Below are 27,430 nucleotides of genomic sequence, written 5' to 3' on the forward strand. Positions count from 1 at the left end.
TAGTGTGTTAACTGCGTTTTGCTTATAAAATTTAATGCTTGCTAAATTTATCTTAGTCCGCTTGGGGTGGGTTTTCTACTCAATTTTTATTGCTCCTCTAGACCAGCAGATAGTAACTAAGGCACATGTTCATATCAATAGAAAGCAGAGCCTTGGAAGTAATAGGTGGAGGGAGGACTTGGTACACCTGTGGGAGTGATTTGCAAGTTGATCTTCCACAAATCAATAGAAATTATGCTGTAGTTTTCCAATAATTTGAGAGGAATACTATGTAATTGTTCTTTACCTGGGTATGAATTCCCTGACACACATTAATGTCAACATATGTAGCAAATTTTGTGAAAATGTAACAATTTGAAGGTTCTGTAATTTTGAGCACTGCTCTAACAACAAGCATAATATAAAATTAGATTTTGTTTTTATATATCTGAAAGCTAGTTTGTGACTTTCTGCCATTTTAGTTCATATTGCATATAAAGTAAAAACCTTAAGTACTATTTGGTATAAATTACTATCAAGCCACATGCTGTGACTTCAAAATGTGGTTCTTGTTATTTTGTGGGCAAAATTATGTTTAAATCACTGGACTTTGAACTAAGAATTTACCCCTCTGTAAGCCTTAAAACCTGTAAGGGTGGACTGAATAATTCACTTTAGAAATCATGAATTTTGGGTTTTGTATTAACCTTACACATGGTCACATTTGACTTAAGTAATACAAAACTTGATGCTAAGCTTAATGACTCTGGTAAACATTAGAAACAAATTTTGTTTTTTTTTGATGTGGGGTCTCACTCTTGTCACCCAGGCTGGAGTGCAGTGGTGCGACCTTAGCTCACTGCAGCCTCCACCTCCCAGGTTCAAGCGATTCTCCTGCCTCAGCCTCCTGAGTGGCTGGGATTACAGGCGCCCACCACCATGGCCAGCTAATTTTTGTATTTTTTTTTTAGTAGAGATTGAGTTTCGCCATGTTGGCCAGGCTGGTCTCGAACTCCTGGCCTCAGGTGATCCACCTGCCTTGGCCTCCCCAAAGTGCTAGGATTATAGGCGTGAGCCATCATGCCTGGCCTTGTCCAGTGTTTTTTAGTCATTCCAGAATCCAACCTCATTTCATCGCAGCTGGAAGAAAAAGTTCAAGATAGGGTTTATAATGTATTATTTTTAAAATTTTCAATTAGTAGATTTTCTTAAATATACTTCTTATAAAACAAATTGTATTTAAATATTACAGATACGGTGTCAGCCTTCTTTGACCATCCCCAGCCCTTTTCTCCCCTTGCCTTCCTCCACTTACCAGAATGGTGATACGGAGGTAATCACTGTAACTGGTTTACAATTAATGGTTTTATAATCACATAATTGTATGTACCTTTGGAAAATATGTAATATAGATTTTTATTTTATCATCCTGTAACGTTCACTCACTTTTTGGAGATCTTTCAAATGTAGTGTATGTGGCTATACCAAATTTTTTTTTTCCCCCTAGGGTACATGTGCACAACATGCAGGTTTGTTACATAGGTATACATGTGCTATGTTGGTTTGGTGCACCCATCAACTTGTCATTTATATTAGGTGTTTCTCCTAACGCTATCCCTCCCCCAGTTCCCCACCCCCCAACAGGCCCCAGTGTGTGATGTTCCCCTCCCTGTGTCCATGTGTTCTCATTGTTCAACTACAGCTTATGAGAACATGCAGTGTTTGGTTTTCTTGTTTTCTGTTTTGCTGAGAATGATGGTTTCCAGCTTCATCCATGTCCCTGCAAAGGACCTGAACTCATCCTTTTTTAATGGCTGCATAGTATTCCATGGTATATATGTGCTACATTTTCTTTATCCAGTCTATTATTGATGGACATTTGGGTTGGTTCCAAGTCTTTGCTATTGTGAATAGTGTCACATTAAACATACGTGTGCATGTGTCTTTATAGTATCATAATTTATAATCCTTTGAGTATATACCCAGTAATGGGATGGCTGGGTCAAATGGTATTTCTAGTTCTAGATCCTTGAGGAATTGCCACACTGTCTTCCACAATGGTTGAACTAATTTACACTCCTACCAACAGTGTAGAAGCGTTCATATTTCTCCACATCCTCTCCAGCATCTTTCCTGACTTCTTAGTGATTGCCATTCTAACTGGCGTGAGATGGTATGTCATTGTGATTTTGATTTGCATTTCTCTAATGACCAGTGATGAACATTTTTTCATATGTCTGTTGGCTGCAGAAATGTCTTATTTTGAGAAGTGTCTGTTCATATCCTCTGCCCACTTTTTGATGGGGTTTTTTTTTTCTTGTAAATTTATTTAAGTTCTTAGTAGATTCTGGATATTAGCCCTTTGTCAGATGGACAGATTGCAAAAATTTTCTTCCATTCTGTAGATTGCCGGTTCACTCTGATGATAGTTTCTTTTGCTATGCAGAAGCTCTGCAGTTAGATCTCATTTGTCTATTTCGGCTTTTGTTACCATTGCTTTTGGTGTTTTAGACATGAAGTCTTTGCCCATGCCTATGTCCTGAATGGGCTAAACCAAATTCTTAATTTCTGTGTTGGTATATGTAGTATGGATACCATAATTGACACAGGTATTTACCTATTGAAAGACAAGCTTTTTGCAGTTTTTAGTTCATAGCAACAATTTTACAGAGCATGTTTGTATCTGCCACCTTGTTTATGCGTGACTTCCTCTGGAGTAGAAATGGAGGCGTGGAAATCTGCTTCAGAGGGTCTCCACACTGAGGACATTCACAGTGATTGCTTTCCACTTATCACTGGCAGCAGAGCACTTGATAACCAAACAGTTTTTAAATTTTAATATTCTGGTGAGTGGAATGATTTCCTTGGTGAGTCGTCTATTTTTCTTTTTTTTTTTTTTTTAATCAATTTGTAGGGGTTTTTGTTTTAATCTGAAAATACACTGGCTGCTAATCTATGGTGAACAGATTTTTAAAAATATTTTCTTGGCTGGGCGCGGTGGCTCACGCCTGTAATCCCAGCACTTTGGGAGGCCCAGGCGGGCGGATCACAAGGTCAGGAGATTGAGACCATCCTTACTAACACAGTGAAATCCCATCTCTACTAAAAATACAGAAAATTAGCTGGGCATGGCAGCTTGCACTCTGTAGTGTCAGCTGTTGGGGAGGCTGAGGCAGGAGAATGGTGTGAACCGGAGTGGCGGAGCTTGCAGTGAGCAGAGATCGAGCCACTGCACTCTAGCCAGGGCGACAGAGCAAGACTCTGTCTCAAAAAAAAAAAAACATTTTTTTCTTCAAGTTTGTGTCTCTTATAGTGGTTTGTGTCAACCAGTGTATAATCAGGAGACAGAAACCATATAGTATAAACAGGAAAAAGTTGGTATGAAGAGAAATTAGCTATAACAGTGGATTGCAGTGATGAGGCATATTTTCTGCATAATTTTAAGAAATTTGTGAAGCAGTAAAAAGAACTTTCTTATTTTTTATTATTTTTTATGAGATAGAGTCTTGCTCTGTTGCCCAGACTGGAGACTGGAGTGCAGTGGCACGATCACAGCTCACTGCAACCTCTGCCTCCCAGGTTCAAGCCATTTTCCTGCCTCAGCCTCCCGAGTAGCTGGTATTACAGGCATGAGCCACCACGCCCGGCTAATGTTTTTGTATTTTTAGTAGAGACGGGGTTTCACCATGTTGGCCAGACTGGTCTCAAACTCCTGACCTCAAGTGATCCACCCACCTCGGCCTCACAAAGTGCTGGGATTACAGGCGTGAGTCACCACACCCAGCCAAAAAAGAACTTTAAAAAACACAGAGATAGCAGATATAGGAAGCAGCCACCACCCACTCTCCCTCAAGCTGAATTTCAGAACTCTTAGCGAGCGTGCAGTCCTGGCCCTCCGGGTGGAGAAGCTCATGGTAGTGCATAATCTGAGAGAGTGCCAAGGAAGCCGTCCATGTTTGTCACACCAGTGGCAGTCTTCTGGGAAGTCATCCAAGGCAGTGAGTGGTAAGTCACACATAGGAGGTTGCCACACTAGTGGCATTCCACTGTTAAACTGTGAGCTGCTGGGCACTGAGGGTGTCTGCCTAGTGGAGCAAACCAGAGCCAGGAAAAGAAACCCCTCCAGCATCCTGCCAGTGCCCTTACAAAACATCATGCTGCTTCCCCAATACTGAGGCCAGACTCCTCTGAGAAGGCTTTCTAGTGTGTCTTAAGGAAGGACCAGGCTTGATTCCTAACTGTGTGTGACCTCCAAGTACTGTTTTCTCTAAACCTTTTCCCCAGCCTTGTGTATAAAAGGAGAAATAGTCATATGGTCCAGCGTCATTATCACAGAGCAGGCAATGATAGGTGGATTGGGAGCTGAGGCAGGAAATTGGTAATAGTCACAGTCCACCCCTTTGGCTACTTAGCTTCCACATTTGCCAGTCTACACACTTTGACACTTCTGAACAGTGGAACAGCTTTACATTTCCACCTAACAAGATACAGCTATACTTCCTTACAAGTCATGTTTGCTCCCTTTCCCCAACACGAGAAGCCCAGTACCAGCAGTCATTGTATCCATTGTTGGCTTTATGAATTACTCAAGTTCTCTCACTGTTTCACCAAATGCTCTGTTATCAAAAGACCGATTTGTGGCCAGTGTGGTGCCTCACGCCTGTAATCCCAGCACTTCGGGAGGTCAAGATGGATTGGTCTGCAACATTGGTTTCATCCAAAAGTGGAAAGCTAAAGCGCTACAGCCCCACATCCAGACCAGTCTGTCTTGGGCAGATCACTGAAGGTAGGGAGTTTGAGACCAGCCTGGCCAACGTGGTGAAACCCCATCGCTACTAAAAATACGAAAATTTAGCTGGGCACGGTGACAGACACCTGTAATCTCAGCTACTCAGGAGGCTTAGTCAGGAGAATCACTTGAACCTGGTAGGCGGAGGTTGCGGTGAGCTGAGATTGTGCCACTGCATTCCAGCCTGGGCGATAGAGCAAGATTCTGTCTCAAAAAAACCGAATTGTAAATTTAACCTCCAAAAATGTGTATATTTAAAATGGAAGGAGACAATGAAAATGGTTAGAACATACGGATACATACAAGAGGAAAATGGAAAATATTCAAAGCTACTATAGCTGTCATTTCTACAAACCTTCAACCTCCTTTAACTCCCTATTTGAGATTTATTTTGCCCTTGGCCAGAACCTCAGCTGGTCAGAGTTCTTTACCTGGTGGAGTGGCCCAAATACTCATTACTGAAGAATCTTGAGTCCTCCTGTGCTGCCTGTTTTGGTTGCTGTAATTTTTCATGAGCCTTTACTATTCGATGTGGAAGTACTGCGTCACCCAGAGAATCTCCTGTGTTCCAAAAATAGTCCTTTTTGCCTCCATTGTGTGCCAGCAATACACTTAACTTTGGTAATCAGGATTGATCATTCCTGCCCATTATAGTTACACCCTTTGTTTCTTACTGGTTCAGTGGTGTCAGAAACCCACATGGCAATCTCGTCTTAGATCCTGCATCAGTGGAACCATTGTTGTGTCTCTGATTGAAGGAGCCCCTGGGAACTAAGACCACCAAACCAGCAAGCTTGAGTTTGCTAATGTAAGAAGTATAATCATGAAAGGAGCCACTCCCACATCCACCCTGTGATTCCTAGAACTGTATACTCTGGCTCAAGGCATGTACTGTGATGTGGAACTGCATACTTTTCACTGTGGTATCTCCCAGCTATCACCGTAAGTGGGTATACAGTGAACCATCCCACCTTTCAATTAGATTAACCACTTCTGGGTATTGGGGTATGTTAATTTCATAGGCATGAACTCATTGCAGCATTTCATTTGCTGTGAAACTGATTCCATGCTTAGAAGCAATGCTATGGGAAATGCCATGATAGTGGACAAGGCATTTTGTGAGTATGCGGATTGGATAGTAGTACTGGCAGAAGCATTATGGGCAGGGAAGCAAATCCATATCCAGAATATGTGTCTATTCCAGTGAAGATGAATCTCTGTCCCCTACATGATGGAAAAGATGTGATGTAGTCAACCTGCCACCAGGTAGATGGCTGTTACCCATGGAATTGGTGCCATATTGTGGCCTCAATATTGGTCTTGGCTCTTGACAGATTGGACAGCTGGCAGTAGTGCCTGTCAGCCTTGGTAAGGGGGATCCCCTGATGTTGAGCCCACACATAGCCTCTATCCCTGCCACTGTGGCTGCATTATTTATGGACCCATTGAGCAAGTGGTATAGTAGCTGGGGAATGTGCTCTGAGATTAAAATTAATGTAACTAACTGATAACCTCAGCACATTATTTTGTCAACTTGATTAGTAAGAGCCTCCTCTGCTATGGATGCCCTTTGGTGGGTGTAGCTGCTGATAAAGACATACCTGAGACTGGGCACTTTACAAAAGAAAGAAATTTAATGGGCTTACAGTTGTTCCACATGGCTGAGGAGGCCTCACAATCATGGTGGAAGGCAAGGAAGAGCAAATCACGTCTTACATGGATGGCAGCAGGCAAAGAGAGCTTGTGCAGAGAAACTCCCGTTTTTAAAACCATCAGATCTCATGAGACTCACTATCACAAGAACAGCAGGGGAAAGAGGTACCCCCATGATTCAGTCATCTCCCACTGGGTCCCTCCTACAGCACGTGAGAATTACGGGAGCTACAAGATGGGATTTGGGTGGGGACACAGAGCCAAACCATATCAATGGGCATTAACCTAGGACACAAATATCTTTCGTCTGTGCCCATTCCCAGAGGTCCATCCACAGATAATTCCAGACTTCCTTGTCACCAGCCTTCCAGACCTGTTTCTTCCAACTCTCCATCTAGCCAAACCATCAGCAACTACCCATGAATTAGTGTAGGTCTGTACTTCTGGCCATCTCTCAGTTCAGACAAGTGGCCAACCAAAGGTACTACTTGAAGTTCTGTTCACTGGGAGGAGTTTTTTTTTTTTTTTTTTTTTTTTTTGGACCACTGCCATTCAGGGTTGCCCTCAGGTGGGGCTATATTGCTTTAGGTATCCATTTTTGGATGAAACCAACATACTATGCAGACCAATCTGTAAACCAGACTTTATTTTTTTCTTTCTTGGTCAATTGGTTGTTAAAACAACCCCCAGTAGACCATAGGTATGGGTTGAGGGAGAGAAGACAGTGAAACAGGAGTTGGTGTTGCAAGAGTCTGAGCCAACTGTTCAAGCAAGCTATGCTACTTCTGCCTTCAGACCTGCTAAAACAAGCTAAGTCTATTGTGTACCATTGCTGTCTGATGATAGATTGCTGCTTTGCAAGTCTAAGTTCGTGACTAGGCTAGCTAACAATGTCCACATTATGATGGGAAGCTCAGGCCACATGATCCCCTGCCATCCCATGGTTAGGTATTCAGTCTCTACCAAAGCACAGTAGGAAGACAGAAACTTTCTTAAAAGGAGAGTATAATCTTCAGAAGACATAGGTTTGCTTCCCCATGATTCTCCTACTGCTGCTTGGCAGAGGCTTCACACAATATCCCCGTAGGCCGTGCTACTTTCAGTATCATTGGATCTGCTGGATCATAAGACCCACATGGTAGAGCAGCTTGTGCTATAACTCAAACTTGCAACAGAGCCTTTTCTTGCTCTGGTAGCCACTCAAAAATGATAATCTTATGAGTGACTCTAGATGGGCTGAAATAGCACATGCAAAGTATATGTTGCCTTCAGAATTCAAAATGACCTACCAAGCATCATGTCTCTTTAATCGTGGTGCACAGTGTGAAGTGCAGCAACTTATCTTTCATTTTGGAGGGGGATATTTTAACTTGTTCCAAATCATTGAACCCCTAGAAACTTCACTGAGTTTCTGAATTATGGGATTTTTCTTTCACCTTTTAGTTTTTATTTGTTTTATTAAGCACCTAAGTACTTGCCACATCCTGCTCATTATTTCTAGTCAGCATAATGTCATCGGTGTAGTGGACCAATGTGATACTGTGTGGAATATCATGATGAACAAGGTCTCTGTGGACTATATCATGGCAGAGAGAAGGAGAACTGACAAAGCTTTGAGGCAAGACTATAAAGATATACTGTGGCTTTGCCAGGTAAAAGCAAACTGTCTCTCATGGTACAAAAGGCTTTAAGGAAATAACTGCATGTCAAGTCCCAGGAGCATACTAATTTGTTTCAGTAAACATGCTAAGTCTGTGAGAGCAGCTGCAATTGAAATCACTACCTCATTAAGATGTGGAACTGATACTCCCTGGTTATTTCTAAGATCTGTCTTCTGCACAGGCCAGAGTGGTGAGTTAAATGATGAAGGGATGGGTATCATCACCCTTGCTTCTTTCAAGTCTTTGATGGTGGCATTAATGCCCAGGGCCATTTCCCCAGGGTTATAGTATTGCTTCTGGTTTGCTTTTTTGATAGAGAACGTTCCAGGGACTTCCAGTGATCCTACCATAATTGATTCTTAGCTTATATGTCAAAAAACCAATACGGAAATTCTTCATATTGTTAATTGCATTTATTCTAATTATTCACTCAGGAACTGGGGAAGTAGTCACAGGGTGGGTCCATGTACCTATTTGGTCCATTGTAATTCAGACCTGAGCTATGACTCTTTCTATATCATCTTACTGTAAGCCTTCATTTTGACTGGTAAGCCACAGTGGTGTTTTGGGTACCCAAGAATTAGCATTAATTTAGGCCCTGGGTCTAGTAACCACCAAAATGTCTGGGTGTTTTCTTTTCTCTGAAGAACAGTAATTTAAGAAAACGATTGCAGGTCCCTTGGGGAATGGTTTGGAGGAAGATTTATAACATGACCCTGCAGCAGTGAAGGGTCCTTCCTCAAGGAGATCCAGCCTCCCCTTTGGTCAGGGGCCTCTGGTCTGTGAATCGACTCAAATCTGGAACCTGGGTCAGAGGCTGTGACTCCTCATTGTGGTGACTCAAGTTTTGGCTACTAGACCTATAGATGTTTCTGTTATATACATTAAGCAATTTTCTGTCATATACATTAAGCAATTCTGTTACATACATTAAGCAATATAACAGCAATTCTGTTATATACATTAAGCAATTTCTGTTATATACATTAAGCAATCTATGATTTCATATGATTTCATACTTGGGGACACATTAACTACCAAAGAACTCTGCAGGCCAAGGGATTCTGACTACTGATACATCCCTATTGCCCTTTATAATGGATGTGCCTACCTTGTCTTTTGCCAGTTAAAGCCTGCCACGTGGCTCTTCCACTTTGGAATTGCATTTTCTTCATTGAAATCACAGGGCCCATCTCAATGGCAATGAGAAACTTGATGAGCTTGTAAATACAACTGTCATTGTAATTTAGCATGCCAATAATAAAAGTTTGTGCTTGATTTTTAGCAATATCATCCCTGTGACTATGAGAAATAAGAGATACTTTTAGGGGTATCATGGAAGCTTTCTGGTCTCAGACCATGAATTAAGCCTAGAATTAAAGGTCATGAGCTTGTCATTTTCTTCCAGAAGTGCTGAAGTGCATTCAAAAAAATCCACCTCACACCACAGTCTCTACAGTCAACATGACTACCATGATAGTCAGTATAGTAGCAATTGAGGCTCCTAAAGGCACATACTTCAGTAGGTACTTTAGCACAATCTACTACCAGTAACAACATGATTGTGATGCCACTGCATGCAAATAATACTAACATTCCAATTTCCTATTGGCTCAGCACTGAACAAATCCCAAGTTCCATCTGTGTTCTGTTTCAATACATTTTCTATTGTTTATAACAAAATACCTGAAACTGGGAAATTTGTAAACAAAAGGAATTTATTTCTTAAAGTTATGGAGGCTGGGAAGTCCAAGGTTGAGGAGGCACATCTGGTAAGAGCCTTCTTGCTGGTGGGGACCCTCCACAGAGACCTGAGGCAGCACAGGGCATCACATGGTGAAGGAGCTGAACATGCTAACCCAAGTTTTCCTTTCTTTTAAAGCGACCAGTCCCACTCCCATGATAGTCCGTTAATTTAACAACCCACAAGTCCATTGATTTGTGGATTGAATGGATTAATCCACTCATAAGGGCAGAGTCCTCATAACCCAATCACCTCTTAAAGGTCTCACCTTTCAGTACTGCCACATTGGGGATTAAATTTTAACATGAGTTTTGGAGAGGACAAACATTCAAACCATAGCAGGTCTATCCTCTGGGAACACCTGCTTCTGGTACCAGTTCTATATCAGTGATGGGCCAATCAGGAGACAGAAAGCACACAGTAATTCAAACAGGGAAAGTCTGATATAAAGAATTATTAACTATATCAAAGGATTGGCATACTGCTTGTAAGCAATAAAGAGAACTCGAAAGAATACAAGGATAGCAGATGTAGGGACCAGCCACTACCCTTCAGGGCTGAGATCCAGACCTCATTGGAGGGGATCTGGCCAAAGCTTATTGGATGGCTGAGAAATTCACTGAGACTGCAAAGCTATTCAAAGGGATGCTGGAGGGCACCCATCACAGGAGGTGCCATGCAGGTGGCACTCTACCATGGAGCTACATGCATCGCTGGAGCCAGACACTGCAGAAGCTGTATATGCTACAAGAACCTGGTGCTGCAGAAGCCAAGCACACTGCAAGAGCCTGCCTAGAGGAGCACACGGTAACCTGGAGAAAAACCCTGCCGCCTCCTACAGGGTCCCTCCAGCACCCTCTACTGACAAAGCTTAACATCTTGCCAGTTGGCAAAGAGGAAATGTTTATAGGGTCCATATTTGTCATTGCAGAACAGACAAAAAAGAATGAATTTGGAGCTGAGATATCAGTTGATAACTGATACAGTATTTTATCATACTGAAGTTTTAGTTCTGATATCAAAGTTACCGATTTTCCTCTTGGCTTTAATATTGTTTAAAAAATCAGTTTGTCCATGTGTCACGTGTGTCTGTGTATGTGTGCATGTGTACGTACGTGCATTTAGATCTTTAATCCATTTGGAATTTATAGTGTATGGGGTAAGGTGATGATTTTATTCCAAATAGCCTCCATATTCTCTTTAATTTGAAAAGCCACATGTATCATATATAAGTTTATGCATGTAAATGTTTCTCTGCTCTGTTCATCTATTAATTGCTTTACACAAGATAGACTTTCTTGTCTGAACAAAAAGGACTTGGATTAGGACTTTACTAAAGTCTGAGGAAGTCTTTGGCATTTGTAGGAAGAATGAAAAGATTGTTAATAGAGGACGGCAAATTTGTTTTCTAAGTGAAACAAATGCTTTGACGTTCATTTGTGTTAATCTCTATTAACATACTTTGGTTTTTCACTTGTTAGTAAACACTGCTTAGAAGTGAGGGCCTCTATCTTAACTGTCCTTCCTACCTACTAACTCTAGAATTCATATTGAGAGGCTGCTGGTTGACCAGAGGCAAAGGCTAACTTGCAGGAATGCAAATCAATGCTTAGGTTTTAACATCTAGGACCAACCCCTACTTCACCTGGGGTTGGTTCAAGATATAATCATCTCATTCCTTCAAACCCTATCTTCCAAGTACAGATAAGAAAATTTCATACATAAAATTAAATAAGAGGTTTAATGGCATTTGGAGTCATTTTTATTCATTCAAATACCCATAGAAATAAAGGTTGGAAAAAGAAGATACGATCACCAGTCAGCTCTAAATGGGAATCTGGATGGAGCTATTTGAACCTGAAAAGCTGTCAGTGGAACATTTTCTGCCATATTGGGTAGGAAAACAGCATCAATCCTTTTTTTGTGTTTGATAGGTACCTGTAATATAAGTAGATATTGGTGTTTGTTAAGAACACAGTGAATAATTCTTGTTATAGCATCATAAAAAGTCACTGTTATTAATGAGACCCAGATCATTGATTTGGTCTGGGTTAGGCCATATCGTTAGTATGCCTTCTTGTCTGTATTTACCACTTGTCCTGAAGGGAATTGGTCAAGAATGAATTCATCAATGGAAAGCCATTTCCAGTTAAGGAAGATAACACAGCTCATATTTCGAGTAATCTAAAATTCCTTAATTTTTTTTATCATTTGTGTTAGTGCAGGGCTTTTAGAAAATTAACTGTACTCTTACATTTCAGCCATGTATACATTCCTCTTCAATCAGTATTTATCTGACTTGTCTCATAGGCCTTAAGAAGTCAGACCTGAGATCTGAAGAAGTTCTAGCTAACTGTGTACCTTCCCTGGCCTTGAGGTTTTTTGCTTGAGCTTCCCATATTGTACATAGCCACTGGGCCAATGGGCCCACAGGACACTTCACTATAGGGTTTATTTATTTGGCAGGGCAATGTTCATCAATTAGCCTTAGACCATCACCCTTCTGAATCTCTCAAGTATAATAAATCTTCACTAATGCACTTAGCTGCTTAGCAGTCTTTTCAATAAGTCGCGACCACCAACACCCGCATGGTACTTGCACCTTTCAGGATGAAATAGAGATGAAGTGATTCTTGAAAGTCCTTGTGATCCCATACATACAAAGTGAACTTTGCTTCTTTTTGCAAAAGGCTTTTGCAGAAACACAGACATATAATAAAAGTTCACATTTTCAAGAAAGATGACACACAGATTGGTGAGTCAAGCGAATGGTGGACATTAATAATGTGGCCCTGACTTGGTCAAGATGGTGTTTGGGTATTTTCCCAACCTGTCTTTCGCCCTTCTTAACTGCATGTTTAGAAATCTTGAAACTTTTGGTCCTTATAACTAGACCATCAGCTGCAGAATTACACCATCAAATGACTTGGAATGGCATACTTTTCTCCGAAGGAATGATTAAATCTTTTCCTCTTAATTTTTCTTCAGGTAATGGGGAAGAATTCTTTTTTTTTTTTTTTTTTTTTTTTTTTTGAGACGAAGTCTCACTCTTGTTGCCCAGGCTGGAGCGCAATTGCAATGGCGTGATCTCAGCTCACTGCAACCTCTGCCTCCCAGGCTCAAGTGATTCTCCTGCCTCAGCCTCCTGAGTAGCTGGGATTACAGGCGACCACCACCACGCCTGGCTAATTTTTGTATTTTTCATAGAGACAGGGTTTCACCATGTTGGCCATGCTGGTCTCAAACTCCTGACCTCAGGTGATCTGCCTGCCTCGGCCTCCCAAAGTGCTGGGATTACAGGCGTGAGCCACCGTGCCCAGCCAGGAATTCTTAAATGTGTTGATTAGATATGTGAATCTCTAGAAGGGATTCTGAAAGAAAATAGAGCAAAGAGTAAAATACTTATTAAAGCAGTAGAGAGGAGACAGTGGAAGAGGAAGTATATGTTGTTTTACATAAACTAAAAACTGAAACATTTTACGAGTTCTTCAAATATGTGCTAATCTGCGTCCCAAGAATTTTCTCGGAGGGTAGATTTCTCACATGTTTTAAAATGACTTCCGAAACTATTTCTGCTCTGTTGGGGAACTCAGATAAGGAGTCTGATGCTGCTAGTTAATTGTTGAAGATGATTGGGGGAAAAAAGAAATTCAGAGATGGAACACAGCAAGGTGTTGGTACTGATTCCACACCCATTTATTGACTTGTAATTCAGAAGGTACTATTATAGGATTATTTCAACATCAGAATTTTCTTATCCAGATTCAAGGCATCTACATAAGCTCCTGATATATCATTTTTCTAATGTAAGTCTGAAGTGACCCAAAAACCATAAAATCAAATTATAAGGCTTTATTGTTTAATGCATGTAATCAATCTTATCATTACTTACAGTCTGTGGCCTTTAAATCCATGTTGTTATTTTACTGCCTTTGAGATTAGTCTTTAAAAAGCGTTGCTGGGAGTATCTGGATGATATGGAAGCAGAAGTTGGGGAGTATTGAGCCTGGGATATAAGGTCTGTAAAGTTAGAAATGTTAAATTATATCTCTGGTTGCAATGGATAAACCCAGATTATCTTGATTTTTTATTTTTTGAGAGGGGGGCCTCACTCTGTTGCCCAGGCTGGAGTGCAGTGGCACGATCATAGCTCACTATCACCTCAGATTTATGCATCTAGATTTAATTCATAAAATTTAGGGCTTAAAATTGGCATCTAACTCAGCTTAATCAGTTGTTTTTCGGCTTCATCAATTTTGAGCAAATATGTCAAAACTTGGTGTTTTTTGCCTGATAGTCATATGACCTAGTAAAAGTGAAGGAGGTGATGAGAGACTTGGACTGTGGTAGGTGGAAGAGGATAGACTGAGAGCTACTCAAATTAGTCGGAGTTGGGAACTAACCAGATTTGCAGGGTGACAAAGAATAGCTCCCAAATTTCTGGCTTAAGCAACTGGATATTTGGCACTACCATTTGCTGAAACAGCATCTTCCCCACCCCAAAAGTAGGAAGGGAGGAGGATAGGAAGACGGGTTCCATTCCTATTGAACTTGTGAGCCTGAGATACATGAATGTGGACATTATTCACTAGATATATGGGCCACTGGATATATGGGTTTACAGCTCAGAGGAGAGTTTTGAGCTGCAGATGCAGACTTAGCAAACAATGATTAAAGCTGTGGGAAATATGCAATTATCTGGAGAAAATGTGAGGTGAGAGGAGAAGGGGCCAGAAAGATCCCTGAACAACTTCAACGTTTAGAGGTTGGATACAGTAGGATGAACTAGAAAAGAAGACAGGAAAAGCAGCCAGAGGAAGAGAAAAACCACAAGGAGCAGTGCCAGGGGAATAATTAGGAGAAGGATGTGGTCAGCTGTGTCAAATGCTGCTGAGACATGAAATCAGTGAGAACTCAGCAGTGTCCTTTGGACTTGGAGACAGAAGTGAAGGTGATCTTGGCAAGAGCAACCACAATGAAATGGTGGTGAGAAAAATCAGATTGCTGGTGGTGTGGTAGAGACCTATTCTTGGCCCCCAATTGCGAATCTCCCATCTCTTCTTGGAAATAGACCTCACATTTTATGTTCACACAGCGCCCTAGAATAAAAACTACATTTCCCAGTCTCCTTTGTGTGGTCTTGGGCTAAGTGCTGGCCAATGGGATGTATGCCAAAGTGTCACAAGTGACTTCCAGGAACCATTCTTCAAGCTTCAAGGGAGGTGTGGGCCCTTCTTGTTGCCTTCCTCCTTCCTATTGGCCAGAAAGCGTAAGCAGTCATCTCGGACCATGAGGTGGTGAGCAACATTTGGAAGCCACAAGTTGAAAATGGCAAAACCTGAGAGAAATTAAGTGAGGTGAATCACGAAAGTGAGTATAGGCAGCTCTTTTAAGAAGTCTGACTGGGAAGAGAAAGACCAGCGGCAGGGGAAGGAATATGTCGTCAAGGCAGCGGGGGTAGGGGGCGTTATTTTACAGTGGATTTTATGATCCTGGCACATACATGTATGTATGTATTAGAGGGATGCATGGACAGGAAATCCAAGTATGTAGAAAGAAGCAGATAGTTCAAGGCCCCTGAGAAGGTAGCAGCAGATGGGGCCCTTTACATAGGGACTGGCCTGGGGAAGAAAAGGGACGCCCTTTCCACGTTCACAGGAGGGAAGGAGAAGCAGCAGAGTGCAGACGTAGGTGGGCTGGGAGACGGAGAAAATGGCATTCCTGTCTGAGGGTTTCTAATTTCTCTGTGAAGTGGGAAATGAAAGGATGAGGGGGTGGGGAGAGTGGATGAAGGTCTGAGGAGACAAGGCAGATTGAAAACAGTTGCTGCAGAGAGGAGGCAAGAGTGAGCTGACCCGACCCTTAGCTCCAGTGGAGGAGCAGGTACGCTGGGTCTAAGCCATCCAGGCATAAGTCTTAGTCTGTGGCTGCATCGATTTGTTCAAAATCGGCAACAGGACCCAAGTCAGTCCAGGCAGAGCCCAGTTCTTTTTAACTGTCCCATCTCCACGCCCGGCTCCTGCCGTGCTGAGCATGAACAGAGATGGAAGCTACAGAGGTGGCTGCCATCTTGCTTCCAAGGAGCCTTGCTTCCTTTCTGCTCCCAGCCTCCTCAGAGCCAGAGATGGAGAGAGTGAAAGCAGTCCTGACGAAGTAGTTCAAACCTAGATGAAGCTACATTTAGCCAGGCCTCCTCTCAACATGTTACAGTTTTATGAGCCAAGTGATTTCATGTTTTCCTTAAGCATTTCTAAAATAATTGATTTAGAAAAAAATCATGGTTTCTTAGGTGTTGCAAAATCCTAGGGGAATCACGTTAATGGCAAGGAAAGAGAGCTCACCCTTCGAGCACATCTATGCTTCCGACGTGGGAGGCAGGGATGCTGCCATGGCTGCTGCTGCAGAAGACCCCTGGGTCACGTTGAGACTCCAGCTGGACAATAGCAAAGGAAGGAGGAGTGGGAGTATGGCTGACTTTCACTGCTGAGCGTTAACAGTATGGGTAATAGCTGGCTGTGCCCTCAAACCCCTCCTCTCCCTGCACAGGGGAACAGAAGGGGGCTGAGGCCTGGGAGTAACCTCTACCTCTACTTCCTGGGAAAGAAGCTTCCTTCCCACTCCTGCTCCCGCCCCAATCCTGGGAATTAGGGTCTCCCCCACCTGCCTTGTGCCTCACTGGTTCTTCTTCACAGTAGGCAGGTGCTGGGGGACAAGGATGGCAGTTCACTAGGACGCATTATCCCAGGAAGGGATCAGAAAGATGCCTGGCTAGGTTGTGGGCAGAGGGGAAAGGGAGAGAAGGAAAAAGTCCCCTGGCACATGGAGAAGACAGTGTAAGGTACAGAACTAAGTAGGGTCAGGCGTCAAGGTAGGGCCCTTGGGTGCTCTTGATGCCCTTTGTGTTGGGGCTGGGGCAGCAGCAACAACCAGTGGCTGGGGTGGGGGACACCAGCTCCCAATGTCAGGTCCAGGCAGCAACCCAGAGGCAGGACGGAGGGCCCTGTGAGCTTCACTGCCAAGCCCAGCTCTGCTGTTAGTAAACCCAAAGTAACTTGGTCTGTGACTTTGTGCTCCTGAAAGGCTGTGTTTCCTCAGCTCATTCACGCTGGAAAGTAGCTAAAAGGAAACACAGATAAAGGGCTAAACACGTGTATGCAAGTATAGTAACCAACACTTGGACAATTACTAAGTGCCACTATACTGAGTGTCAGACAGGAATTTTTTCATTTGATCTCAGAGCAAGCCTTTGAGCTGAGTATTCCCATTTTACAGAGAGGCTAATTAAGGTCTGTCTAAGGTCACACAGCTAGCAGTGACAGAGCCAGGGCCTGAATTCTGGCTGCTTCACTCCAAAGCCCACACACATATTCAACTACCAGGCTATGTACAGAACAGGAAAGAAGAGACATGGCCAATCATAACAACAGGCCAATCATGGCTAGTGGTATTTGGTGATATTTCTGATAGTCAGATCTAGAAGATAATTTAGAATGTATTTAGTCCTCATCTTATAGAGGAGGAAGGTGGTTTAGAGACATCCTGGGGTCTGGCCTCAGCTCCATGTTGCCTGCTGACTGCACTGCTCAGAGAGCTATTTTGATTGTTATTTTCAAGGACACCCCAAGCCCCCAGCACCCAAGAATCATAATGCACTTCATGAATAACTCTGAGAAATGGGGTCATTGGTATCCCAAATTATTGTCTCAAAATCCAATGAACTGGGTTCTGTGTGTGTGTGTGTGTGTGTGTGTGTGATGGAGTCTCGCTCTGTCACCAGGCTGGAGTGCAATGGTGCCACCTCAGCTCACTGCAACCTCCAACTCCTGGGTTCAAGCAATTCTCCTGCCTCAGCCTCCTGAGTAGCTGGAATGACAGGCATATGCCACCACGCCCACCTAATTTTTGTATTTTTAGTAGAGACGGGGTTTCACCATGTTGGCCAGGATGGTCTCAATCTCCTGACCTCGTGATCCACCCGCCTCAGCCTCCCAAAGTGCTAGGATTACAGGTGTGAGCCACAGCATCCTGCCAAGACCAGTTTTTATGACTGAAACCTTTTAGTGTTGGATGTCAGTACTCCAAGGTGCTAAAGTAGGAAGTTTTGACTGTAAATCAGAATTAAGATTTATCCATTTATGTGTCATTCAACAAACATTGTAGAGGACCCACTCAATAACTACTGGATACTTAGTGACTGGGTCCTCCCTGAGTCCCTGAGACCCTCCCCAGTTCAGACCCCAGAGACTGGGAGGTTTTCTAGCCAGAGCAGGGGGTATCCTTACCGCCTGATGAGCCCGTGGGGACAGCTGACTGCTGGGCATCACGAAGCTGACTCTGCAGCCTCCACACGCTGGAGAGCATCCAGCTTCACACTGCGCTCCTGGGCAAGCCGGCTTCTCATCTGAGGGGAAAATGAGAAGCAGAGATGCTTTGTGCTCACTCTCGTTTCCTCAGTTCACACGGGGTTCCTAGGGAAAATGGGTGTCCCAGGCTACCCTGCAAAGAGAACTGGCTCTTAAAGTCCTGATTAGGCTGAACTCAGCCTTCTGAGAATCGAGAACTTCAGGAAGACCAGGAACTTAACCACAAAGGAACCGTCTGTGGAATCCCTTATACCTTATAATAGCTAGGAACTTATTCACAAGGTTATATCTTTCATGTCTATTTCATCAGATAGGTAGAGGAAGAGGGGAGTGAGGGCCCAGTGCACACATGGCCTTGGAGGCCCAGCCACTGCATCTACACTGAGGACCTGTCAGAGCCCCCAGACAGTTTCAAACAGAGGAAAGACTTGATCTCTCTCCTAGATCTCTGCTCTCTGTTCAGCAACTGCCAGGAATGCCCTGGTCTGACAGAAGCCCATTTCCAGAAGCAACCTTTGTATTGACTTGTGTGGCTCTCCCCGTGCACAGCCAGCCCACACTCCCCAGCCAGACGGTGCCCAGGTCCAAAATGTATCTCATCTGCCCAGATCACAGGTGGTTTTGCTTTTTCAATTTATAATCTCCTAATTGTTTTTACTTGTAGAAAAGTAATACATACTGTAGTGGTTGGAAGAGCACCCCCCGAATTTCATATCTACCTGGAACCTCAGACTGTGACCTTATTTGGAAATAGGGTCTTTGTAGATGGACTTGTTAGGATGAGGTCATACTGGATTTAGGGCAAGCCCTGAATCTAATGACTGTTGTCCTCATAAAGAAGACAGGATAAGGATACAGACACTCAGAGGAGCACATAGGAAGAAGGCTCCGTGATGACAGAGGCAGGACTGGAGTGAGGTAGCTACAAGCCGAGGAATGCCAGAGACCAAAATGTGACTAAGAAGAGACACGGAACAGATTCTTCCTCAGAGCCTCCAAAGGAACCAGCCTTGCCAGCACATTAGTTTCAGGCTTCCAGCCTCCCGTGCTGTGAAGGAATACATTTTTATTCTATTAAGCCACCCAGTGTGTGATAATTTAGTCAGGCAACCCTAGGGATTGAATACGCGTGCTAGTCTCAAGCATTCAGCCGCGTGTGTTGTACATCCCACTCTGTCTGCACAGACCTAGCCAGAAGGCCCCCACAGAGTCTTGCCCTAAACGTTAAAGGGGGCTCTTCCTTATGTTGGGAGCCCCCAAGCATCATTTAAATTTCAGAAGATTACCAGAGCTCCAGAGTTAGGAAAACGTCCTAATATAAACTAGGTCCAAAGTCCCTCTCCATACTATAGGGATTTGTGTAGGATCCTTATTCCCTATGGGCTGGTGCCAAGGAAACGTATCAAGATTTTCTGAGCCAGGCTGGCACTAGGAAACTTGAGAAATACCATCAAGGAAGCGTGCTTCCTCAGGACCTCCTTGTGTTAGGTCACTCGCCCCCACGTCACAGAGGCCCGTGAAGTGACTTGCCCAAGGCCACACAGCCAGGATTTGAGTCCAGGTCTATCTACCTGTTTCCAAGGCTGTCTACCTTCACATTCCCAACAAAAATATAAACAGCCAACATTTACTGAGAGCTATGTATCACACCCTGGTTTTGCTGTTGTTTGTTTTGAGACGAAGTCTCACTCCGTCACCCAGGCTGGAGTGCATTGGCGCAGTCTTGGCTCACTGCAACCAGGTTCAAGTGATCTTCCCACCTCAGCCCTCTGAGTAGCTGGGGCCACAGATGCACACCCCCACCCCTGGCTGATTTTGTATTTTTTGTAGAAACAGGGTTTCACCATGTTGCCCAAGCAATCCTCCCACCTTGGCCTCCCAAAGTGCCGGGATTACAGGAATGAGCCACCACACCTGGCCTGTTTATTTTTGTTAACTTTTTACTTTTTACTTTTTACTTTTTATTTTTTAGAGACAGGGTCTTACTCTGTCTTACTAACCCAGGCTGGATTACAGTGGCATAATCTTAGTTTACTGCAGCCTTGAACTCCTGGGCTCAAACGATCCTCCTGCCTCAGCCTCCCAAGTAGCTGGGACTACAGGCATGCCTGTTTTAGGCCCGGTTTTAAGGCCTTTATTTTAATTACTTAATTTCCTAATTTAATCACCCCCCAAATTTAGTGAAGTGAGTACATTGTTTCCATTGTAATGATGAAGAAACCAAAGCACAGATTGGCCACAGACCTTGCCCAAAGCCACACCACTGGAGGGCCGGCAGTATGAACCACTCAGTTCCACTCCAGGGCCTGTGCTCTAAATCACTGGTTCCCAACTTTTTGGCACCAGGTACCGGTTTCATGGGAGACAATTCTTCCATGAGGTGGGGGCAAATGGTTTCATGATGAAGCTGTTCTACCTCAGATCATCAGCCATTAGCTAGATTCTCATAAGGAGCAGGCAACCTAGATCCCTCACATGTGCAGTTCACAGTAGGGTCGGTGCTCCTATGAGAATCGAACGCCTCCGTTGGTCTGACAGGAGGCGGAGCTCAGGCGGTTATACTGTCAGCGGCTCATCCCCTGCTGTGCGGCCCAGTTTCACAGGCTATGGACTCCTACCAGCCCACTTCCGGGGGGTTGGGAACCCCTTCTATAAGTGACCTCAACCAGGCGCAGGCAACAGGCTAGGACACTGAGGCTCTCGGAGGTCAGACAGTGAATATCTGCCCATGGAGTCAGAGGCTGGAGATAGATTAAAGAAGCCACTTCTGGCTGGAAGGGGCCAGGGGGTGTGGGTCCCAGGGGGCTCGGGTCTTGCTGGCTGAGGATTGCTGTTTAGAGTAGGTAGGCGTAGGGACACTTGAGCTGTCAGGAGAGCTGGAGGTGTACTCTACAAAGGGCCAATGGCTTATACATACATATGGTAAAGTGCACATTTGTTGAGAGAAACCTCAAAATATTTGTTTTGATCACCTCTAGAATCTCTGCCATGAAACAAATAATTAACTAGAGAAAACCTTGAAGAAACGAATCTACGAACTTCCCTATTTTTGTGGTGGCATTTAGAAAAGCATAATTTGTAACACAAAATTGGGATGCCAAAGTTTTCTTATAGGTTCGGTCATATTTTTGTTTACTTTTCATGCAATAAATATGAAATTCTAATTTTCTTTTATTCTAAAACTACTCATTTTCTCTCTCCACTTTTATATAAATATTTTCTTTAGCTTTTCCTCAATTCAAATTTTAATTTTTTTTTTGTCATTTTTGTAGATAGAATTCTCCTTATTGATCTCTTCCTTGAGCACTTAAAACACTTGACCAGGGGCCGGGTGTGGTGGCTTACGCCTGTAATTCCAGCACTTTGGGAGGCCGAGGTGGGCGGATCACCTGAGATCAGGAGTTCGAGACCAGCCTGGCCAACGTGGTAAAAACCTCGTCTCTACTGAAAATACAAAAATTAGCCAGGTGTAGTGGTTCATGCCTGTAGCCCCAGCTACAAAGGAGGCTGAGGTGGGAGAATCGCTTGAACCTGGGAGGCGGAGGTTGCAGTGAGCCAAGATTATGCCACTGTACTCCAGTCTGGGTGACAGAGTGAGACTCCATCTCAAAAAAAGAAAAAAGAAAAAAAAAAAAAACACTTGACCAATAATTTGCCTTTCAATTTCCATCTCTTTCTATCTCTGCTGAATGAATTCAGTGATCTGCTCATTCAATGGATATGTGTGAGGTGCCTGCTTTGGACGTTACTTTTTCGTTTTTTATTGAATTACATTGTTTTCTGCTTTGTTGAAACTTGTATTAATCCACATCTACATTCTAGTATTCTATTCTGTTTCTTTGTTGTTGGGTATAGTCAACAAAATACGTTGGATCTGCAAACCACTTTTGCCTTTCATTTTTATCTTTGCAGTTCCTGAAACACTTGAATAAAATCTTCTTGTCAAAGCCTCCATTAACACTTGCTGCTTTTCCAGGTTACTTCTTGGAATTTTCTAAAAGATTCCTAGTTCAAAGATGAGAGCTGGATAGAAACAGGTTTTTCCAGTAGGTTACAGGGGTGCTGAGATTCCGAGCCCTGAGGCAGCCAAGCCACCATGGCCTGCCCAGCAATCTTCGTGGTGTCGGGAGACACTGTGGGGAGAGATGCCACCATTCTCCTGGGCTGCCTATAAGTGACAGAGGTTGAGAAACACTGCTGTGGGGGACAGGAGAGAGGCATGGGCACATGGGGGAAGGATGCAGCAGCCCTCGCTGGGGCACCAGGTGCACTCTGGGTGGACAGCCCCTCTTACTGAAGTTTACCTGGTGGAGGTCTCTCTTCATTTTTTTCTGCTGCAGCTGGCCCAGCTTAGAAGCCCTCTCAGGCTCTTTACTAAGGAGCTGCAATTGCTGTTCTTTCTGCCCCACATCTTCCAAGAGCTTCTCCATCCTGGATGTTTTCATGAAGTGCAGCTGCTTCTGGGTGAGAGCTTCCTGGGTCACTCTATGTTCTAACTCCTTCAGCAGTTGAGCCTGTGGCAGGAAAATGCCAAAAGAAAGGAGGAGGCAGGGAGCCTTTCTTCCCAGCAGAAGCGGGGAGACATTGGACAGCATAATAACCATCCCCTCCTTTGGGGCTCAGGGACACAACTATGTGGTGTATTCCTGGACTCTAGAAAACGTGGCCCAATGATTCAGTCCTGTGCTACCAAGAGCACCAGGATCTACCCTAGCCTGGCATTTACACTGTGAGCCCTGCAGTGACAGAGGGAAGCAGAACAGACACTAAAAGCCAGGCACACGATCACGCCACTGTACAGCAGTGCCAGGGCAAACAATTTGGTCTTTTAATACCCAGATTTGATCATATGTATGTTAGCTTACTAACCAGATAATCATATCTAGCACAAACAACATTTACACTGCTGTGGAGCCTTTGTCAGGAGGTAGCCGTGGAAGCGTTTAACACCAAAGAGATGGGGCCATGCCATACACGCAATGGGCGGGGAAAGGAGGTTCTGATTTTTTCTCCAAAAATCTGGGGAAGTCAGATTCTAGAGGGTTAAAGGAGGATAAGTGTAGAAATAATTTGGTTCTGTTCCAAAGTTTTTCTAGTAAGTATTATCCTAAGTACTAGATGGTCAATCCTTGATCATAGTATAATTATTCATATCTGTATGATGATGTTACAGTTTGTCATGTAGCTCATGATAACTCATATGAGTTACCATAATTAACTCATCTGATGCAGAATCATGGAAGAATTCGGGTCCAAGATGAACAAATTAAATTTCGTGCTTTAAATATGCCTAGCTTTCCCAGGCTGTAACTTCAACTCAACTGTTCTCACTCTAAACCTACAGTCCCCCTGCTTCATTCATGCCCAGAGGGTTGGCACAGTTAGGACATGCTTAGGCTTAGAGTGCCTTTATTTTGGTGCCAGCCCCTGTCGCACAGCAGTAACTTCTGAAAGTGAGACATGGTACGGACCATTGGGACAGGACAGAGTCTCGTGTGGGGATAACACTGCAGGCTGGACCACACTCTACTTGCCGAGGATTGTTGTCAAGTGGAAGTGTGCTTGCCCCGTGAAAGCCTGTGTTCAAGGCAGAGGCCTAGATCACAGGATCCCAGGACAGCCTCTAGCAAAAAGATCCTCAGAGAAATGGACACACACACACACACACATATGTGATAATGATCTTGCTTATGAGTAGTATTTTCTCATCTTAGCCACATACGAGTAAGAACAACAGCCTTTTGGCCACCGCCCTTGGTTTCTGGGCTGGAGAGGAGGGAGAAGAAGGGAAGTCCAGGTCCAGGCTATCTTTTCCTGGTTGTACCATCTGTGTGGCTTCAGGCTGTGGTGCTCTGGTGACTGCTCCTGGCAGCCACAGCACCAAGTCTGGTGGCCACGTTCAACTTTGCAGAGTGAACTGCAAAGGGAACGAGGAAGAGGCTCTGAGGCTCAGATACCTGGCTGTCCTGCTGCTTCCACATCCTCGCGCTGTCGGCCTGTGCCCTGGCCAGGGCCTGCCTGAGAGCCAGGATCTGCTGACGAAATAAACCCACTTCTCGCTCTGCCATCAGCTTGATGCGCAAACACTCTTTTTCACTTTGAATAGATTTCTGTAAACATCCCAAACACAGTAAGATAGGAAATAGGTTTCCTTTCCAGATTTTTAGTTTCAAAAGCAGTATCTAAACCACTTTCCCATCCATTCTTCTTTCAAACTTCTGGTAGAAAGGAGCTCCTACTAGTCACTGCTTCCATGATTTTATTTTATTTTATTATTTATTTGTTTAGAGATGGAGTCTTGCTCTGTCAACCCAGCCTGGAGTACAGTGGTACAATCTTGGCTCACTGCAACCTCTACCTCCCAGGTTCAAGCAATTCTCCTGCCTCAGCCTCCTGAGTAGCTGAGACTACAGGTGCCCGCCATCACACCCAGCTAATTTTTTTTTGTATTTTTAGTAGAGATTGGGTTTCATCATGTTGGCCAGGCTGCTCTCAAACTCCTGACCTCAGGTGATCCACCCACCTTGGTCTCTCAAAGTGCTGGGATTATAGGCATAAACCACCATGCCCAGCCCACTTCCATGATTTTAATTCAGAAGAGGGTAACATATCAGAGTAAATACTTTCAGAAACAGGATGTGAAAGTTTCCAAATAGCCATCAATATGCACTTTGGATTCAATTTGCCTTAAAGCAGATTTCTCACTTATTATTTTGTGACTTCATTTTCCTCAGATAATCATGTATGAAGCCCAAAGATATGCAGTATTTTGACAAAGCAGCCTCAAGCCCTTGGTGAAGCCTTTCCTCCAACTTTTCACTTCCTTCCCTTATGCTGAATTCTCTGATCTGTTCTTTCTTGCCCCCTTTGCTTCTGCCCCCTTTCTATTTCTTCTGAAGTTCTCACATGGCCTGTTCCCAGGAAAAATCGCCAACTGTCAGATCCTTCAGGATGGCTGACCCTGCCACCTGACACCAATGCCACTCATAGCTACAGTGACATCATGGCAGCTGCAGCCATAGAGGCTTGGGATCAGCCATCCTGGGGACTGTCTGGACCTCCTCCACCAGAGCTCACCTTCTCTGCCCTGCTCAGCTGGGCCTGGAAGCGCGCCTGCTGCATAGCCAGCCTCCAGCGGCCCAGGCTCCTCACTTTGCACACCAGGGCGGCCAGGCTGCAGTTGTCCTGCTCCAAGGCCCACAGCTGTTCCTGCTAAGAAGGCTCATTTCAGAAAAGTCTGCCCCCAACATTTTCATAGGAAGGGCACAAACCCTAACATCACTAACATGTCTTCCAGAAGATGACACAATTGTGCAGTGCATCCTCGTGTTCCCTTTAAAATGCCTGATGCAATGCTTTCTCAGGGAAATCAGGCTGGAATGCTAACGGGGTGAATGGTGGGGTCAGGTGCTAGGATGAAACACTGATAGCCCATTGCTAAATGAAATCACATACTTTGGCTGGGTTTTCTTTCATTCCTTCATCAGGGCTGGCAGAGCCCCATTTTTTCTTTAGGTCCTTCATATTGTCAATCCCTTCTGTTCTCACTTCACCGATGAGCTCACACACTTTCTGGATCAAATTAAGCTGATTCTCATCCAGCTTCTCCTGCAAATTGCAGACTCAAGTCAAGGAAGTAAAATGGATTTGGGTAGTGTGAAGGGCAGTTGAAGAAAAGCCATTTTGCCTTCTACAACTTAACTTTCGTAAGTAATTTCACATTAAGATGTCACCTACTCAGACAATTATTCTGACATGTACTATAAGGAAGTCACACGAGCGGCCCTGAGTGCTGTCTTTTATCCACAGGGCTTCATCATCCGGACACCAGCACATCTTAGACTGTGCCTTCCTTGTCAACACCAAGGCAGGCTGAGCCAGTAGGACAGTGGAAGCTCACAGGTAGAAAACCTGCTGAGCAAACTGCCCCTGGTAAGAGTTACTTGGGAAGCTGAACCAAAGATTTTTGCTGCTATGTTGACTCACAGCAGAATGTGACCAGACAAGACACTGTAATTGAGCCACTCCTGAGGAGCTCTGTTAAATATAGATAAAGTGGAGGAGGGAGTCCAGCCGACTGCCTTCCTATTTAGGATCTAACAGAAACCTCATTAGGAAATACTCTGTTCTGAATGGCTTATGGCTAAATGCCTTGTGAGGAAACAGCTTGATCAATGGTAAGTACAACTGAAGACCCAGTGCTAGGGACTGAATTGTGTCTTCCCCAGATTCATATGTTGAAACCCCAACCAGCAGTGTGACAGTATCTAGAGATAGGATCTTTAGGAGGTAATTAAGATTAAACTGAGGACATGAGGGTGAGGCCCTATTGCAATAAGACTGTGGCCTTATAGGAAGAGGGAGAGAGACCCTTCTTTTTCTCCATCTCTGCCATGTGAGGGCACAGTGAGAAGGCAGCTACCTGCAAGCCAGGAAGCATGCCCTCGGCCAGAAGCAGATTACGCTGGCACCCTGATCTCAGACTTCTGGCTTCCAGAACTGTGAGAAATATACTTTCTGTTGTTTAAGCTGTGCAGCCTATCGTATTTTGTTATGGCAGCCTGAGCAGACTAAGACACCCAGTGTCTTCAGGGTGAGAGGTAGGGTAGGGGTGTCCTCTCACTTCTAAACCACTTCCCTAGAGAGGAAGGCAGGAGGAGGGTGCCCAGCTGGGAGCCACCGAAGGAAGCCTGGCTCTGGCCACACAGTAGAAGCTTTAGCAACTTCATGGGATGCTGGAATATAACAGGAATTCCCTACTGTAGGGAGGCTTGGTGGAACCACTTCAGCCTGGGAAACAGAGAGAATCCACTTTTTAACTAGGAATTTGGCAGAAGCTAAAAGGAACTTAAGACATTTCTCAACAATCTCACACCTGAAAGATGGCTTAGCAGATTCCAGCTGTCACTGTCTGCCCATTCCTCTCTTGCAACACCAGACCCAATACATTTTGGGTTTGATCCTTTAATACATGTAATCATTTACACTGCAGGTAAGAAGAAATTCTTGCTGGAATGACCAGGCCAAGGTGAGCACTGGTGGAAGCTGCTGTTAACCTAATAACCCTGGAGGCCACTCTGCAATCCCTGGGGAGAGATGCAAGGACCCAAATGGGGCTGGCTTTGGGGTGTATCCAATAGCAGGGAGGGGGACAGGGTTGGGGGACGCTGTGGACTTGCAGGTGGTAGGTTGTACTGAAATTCACACCAGCGAGTCAGCTGGACCAGTCTCCCTGATGGCC

At 44.2% G+C, this 27,430-nt stretch overlaps 1 protein-coding gene across 1 annotated transcript in view; it reads right to left on the reverse strand.

Moving 5' to 3' along the window:
• Nucleotides 1–9,801: 9,801 nt before the first annotated feature.
• LOC111538554 (coiled-coil domain-containing protein 162) overlaps nucleotides 9,802–27,430 on the reverse strand; it is a 46,182-nt gene continuing 28,553 nt past the window's right edge. Inside the window, 8 exon segments of the mRNA XM_026454418.2 lie at nucleotides 9,802–11,764; nucleotides 13,719–13,846; nucleotides 18,109–18,167; nucleotides 18,169–18,227; nucleotides 22,494–22,703; nucleotides 24,147–24,299; nucleotides 25,267–25,398; nucleotides 25,645–25,797. Coding sequence (XP_026310203.1) covers nucleotides 11,639–11,764; nucleotides 13,719–13,846; nucleotides 18,109–18,167; nucleotides 18,169–18,227; nucleotides 22,494–22,703; nucleotides 24,147–24,299; nucleotides 25,267–25,398; nucleotides 25,645–25,797 — 1,020 coding nt within the window. The 3' untranslated portion in view covers nucleotides 9,802–11,638.

The sequence above is a fragment of the Piliocolobus tephrosceles genome, chromosome 5, assembly GCF_002776525.5.
Source record: "Piliocolobus tephrosceles isolate RC106 chromosome 5, ASM277652v3, whole genome shotgun sequence".
Lineage (NCBI taxonomy): Eukaryota > Metazoa > Chordata > Mammalia > Primates > Cercopithecidae > Piliocolobus > Piliocolobus tephrosceles.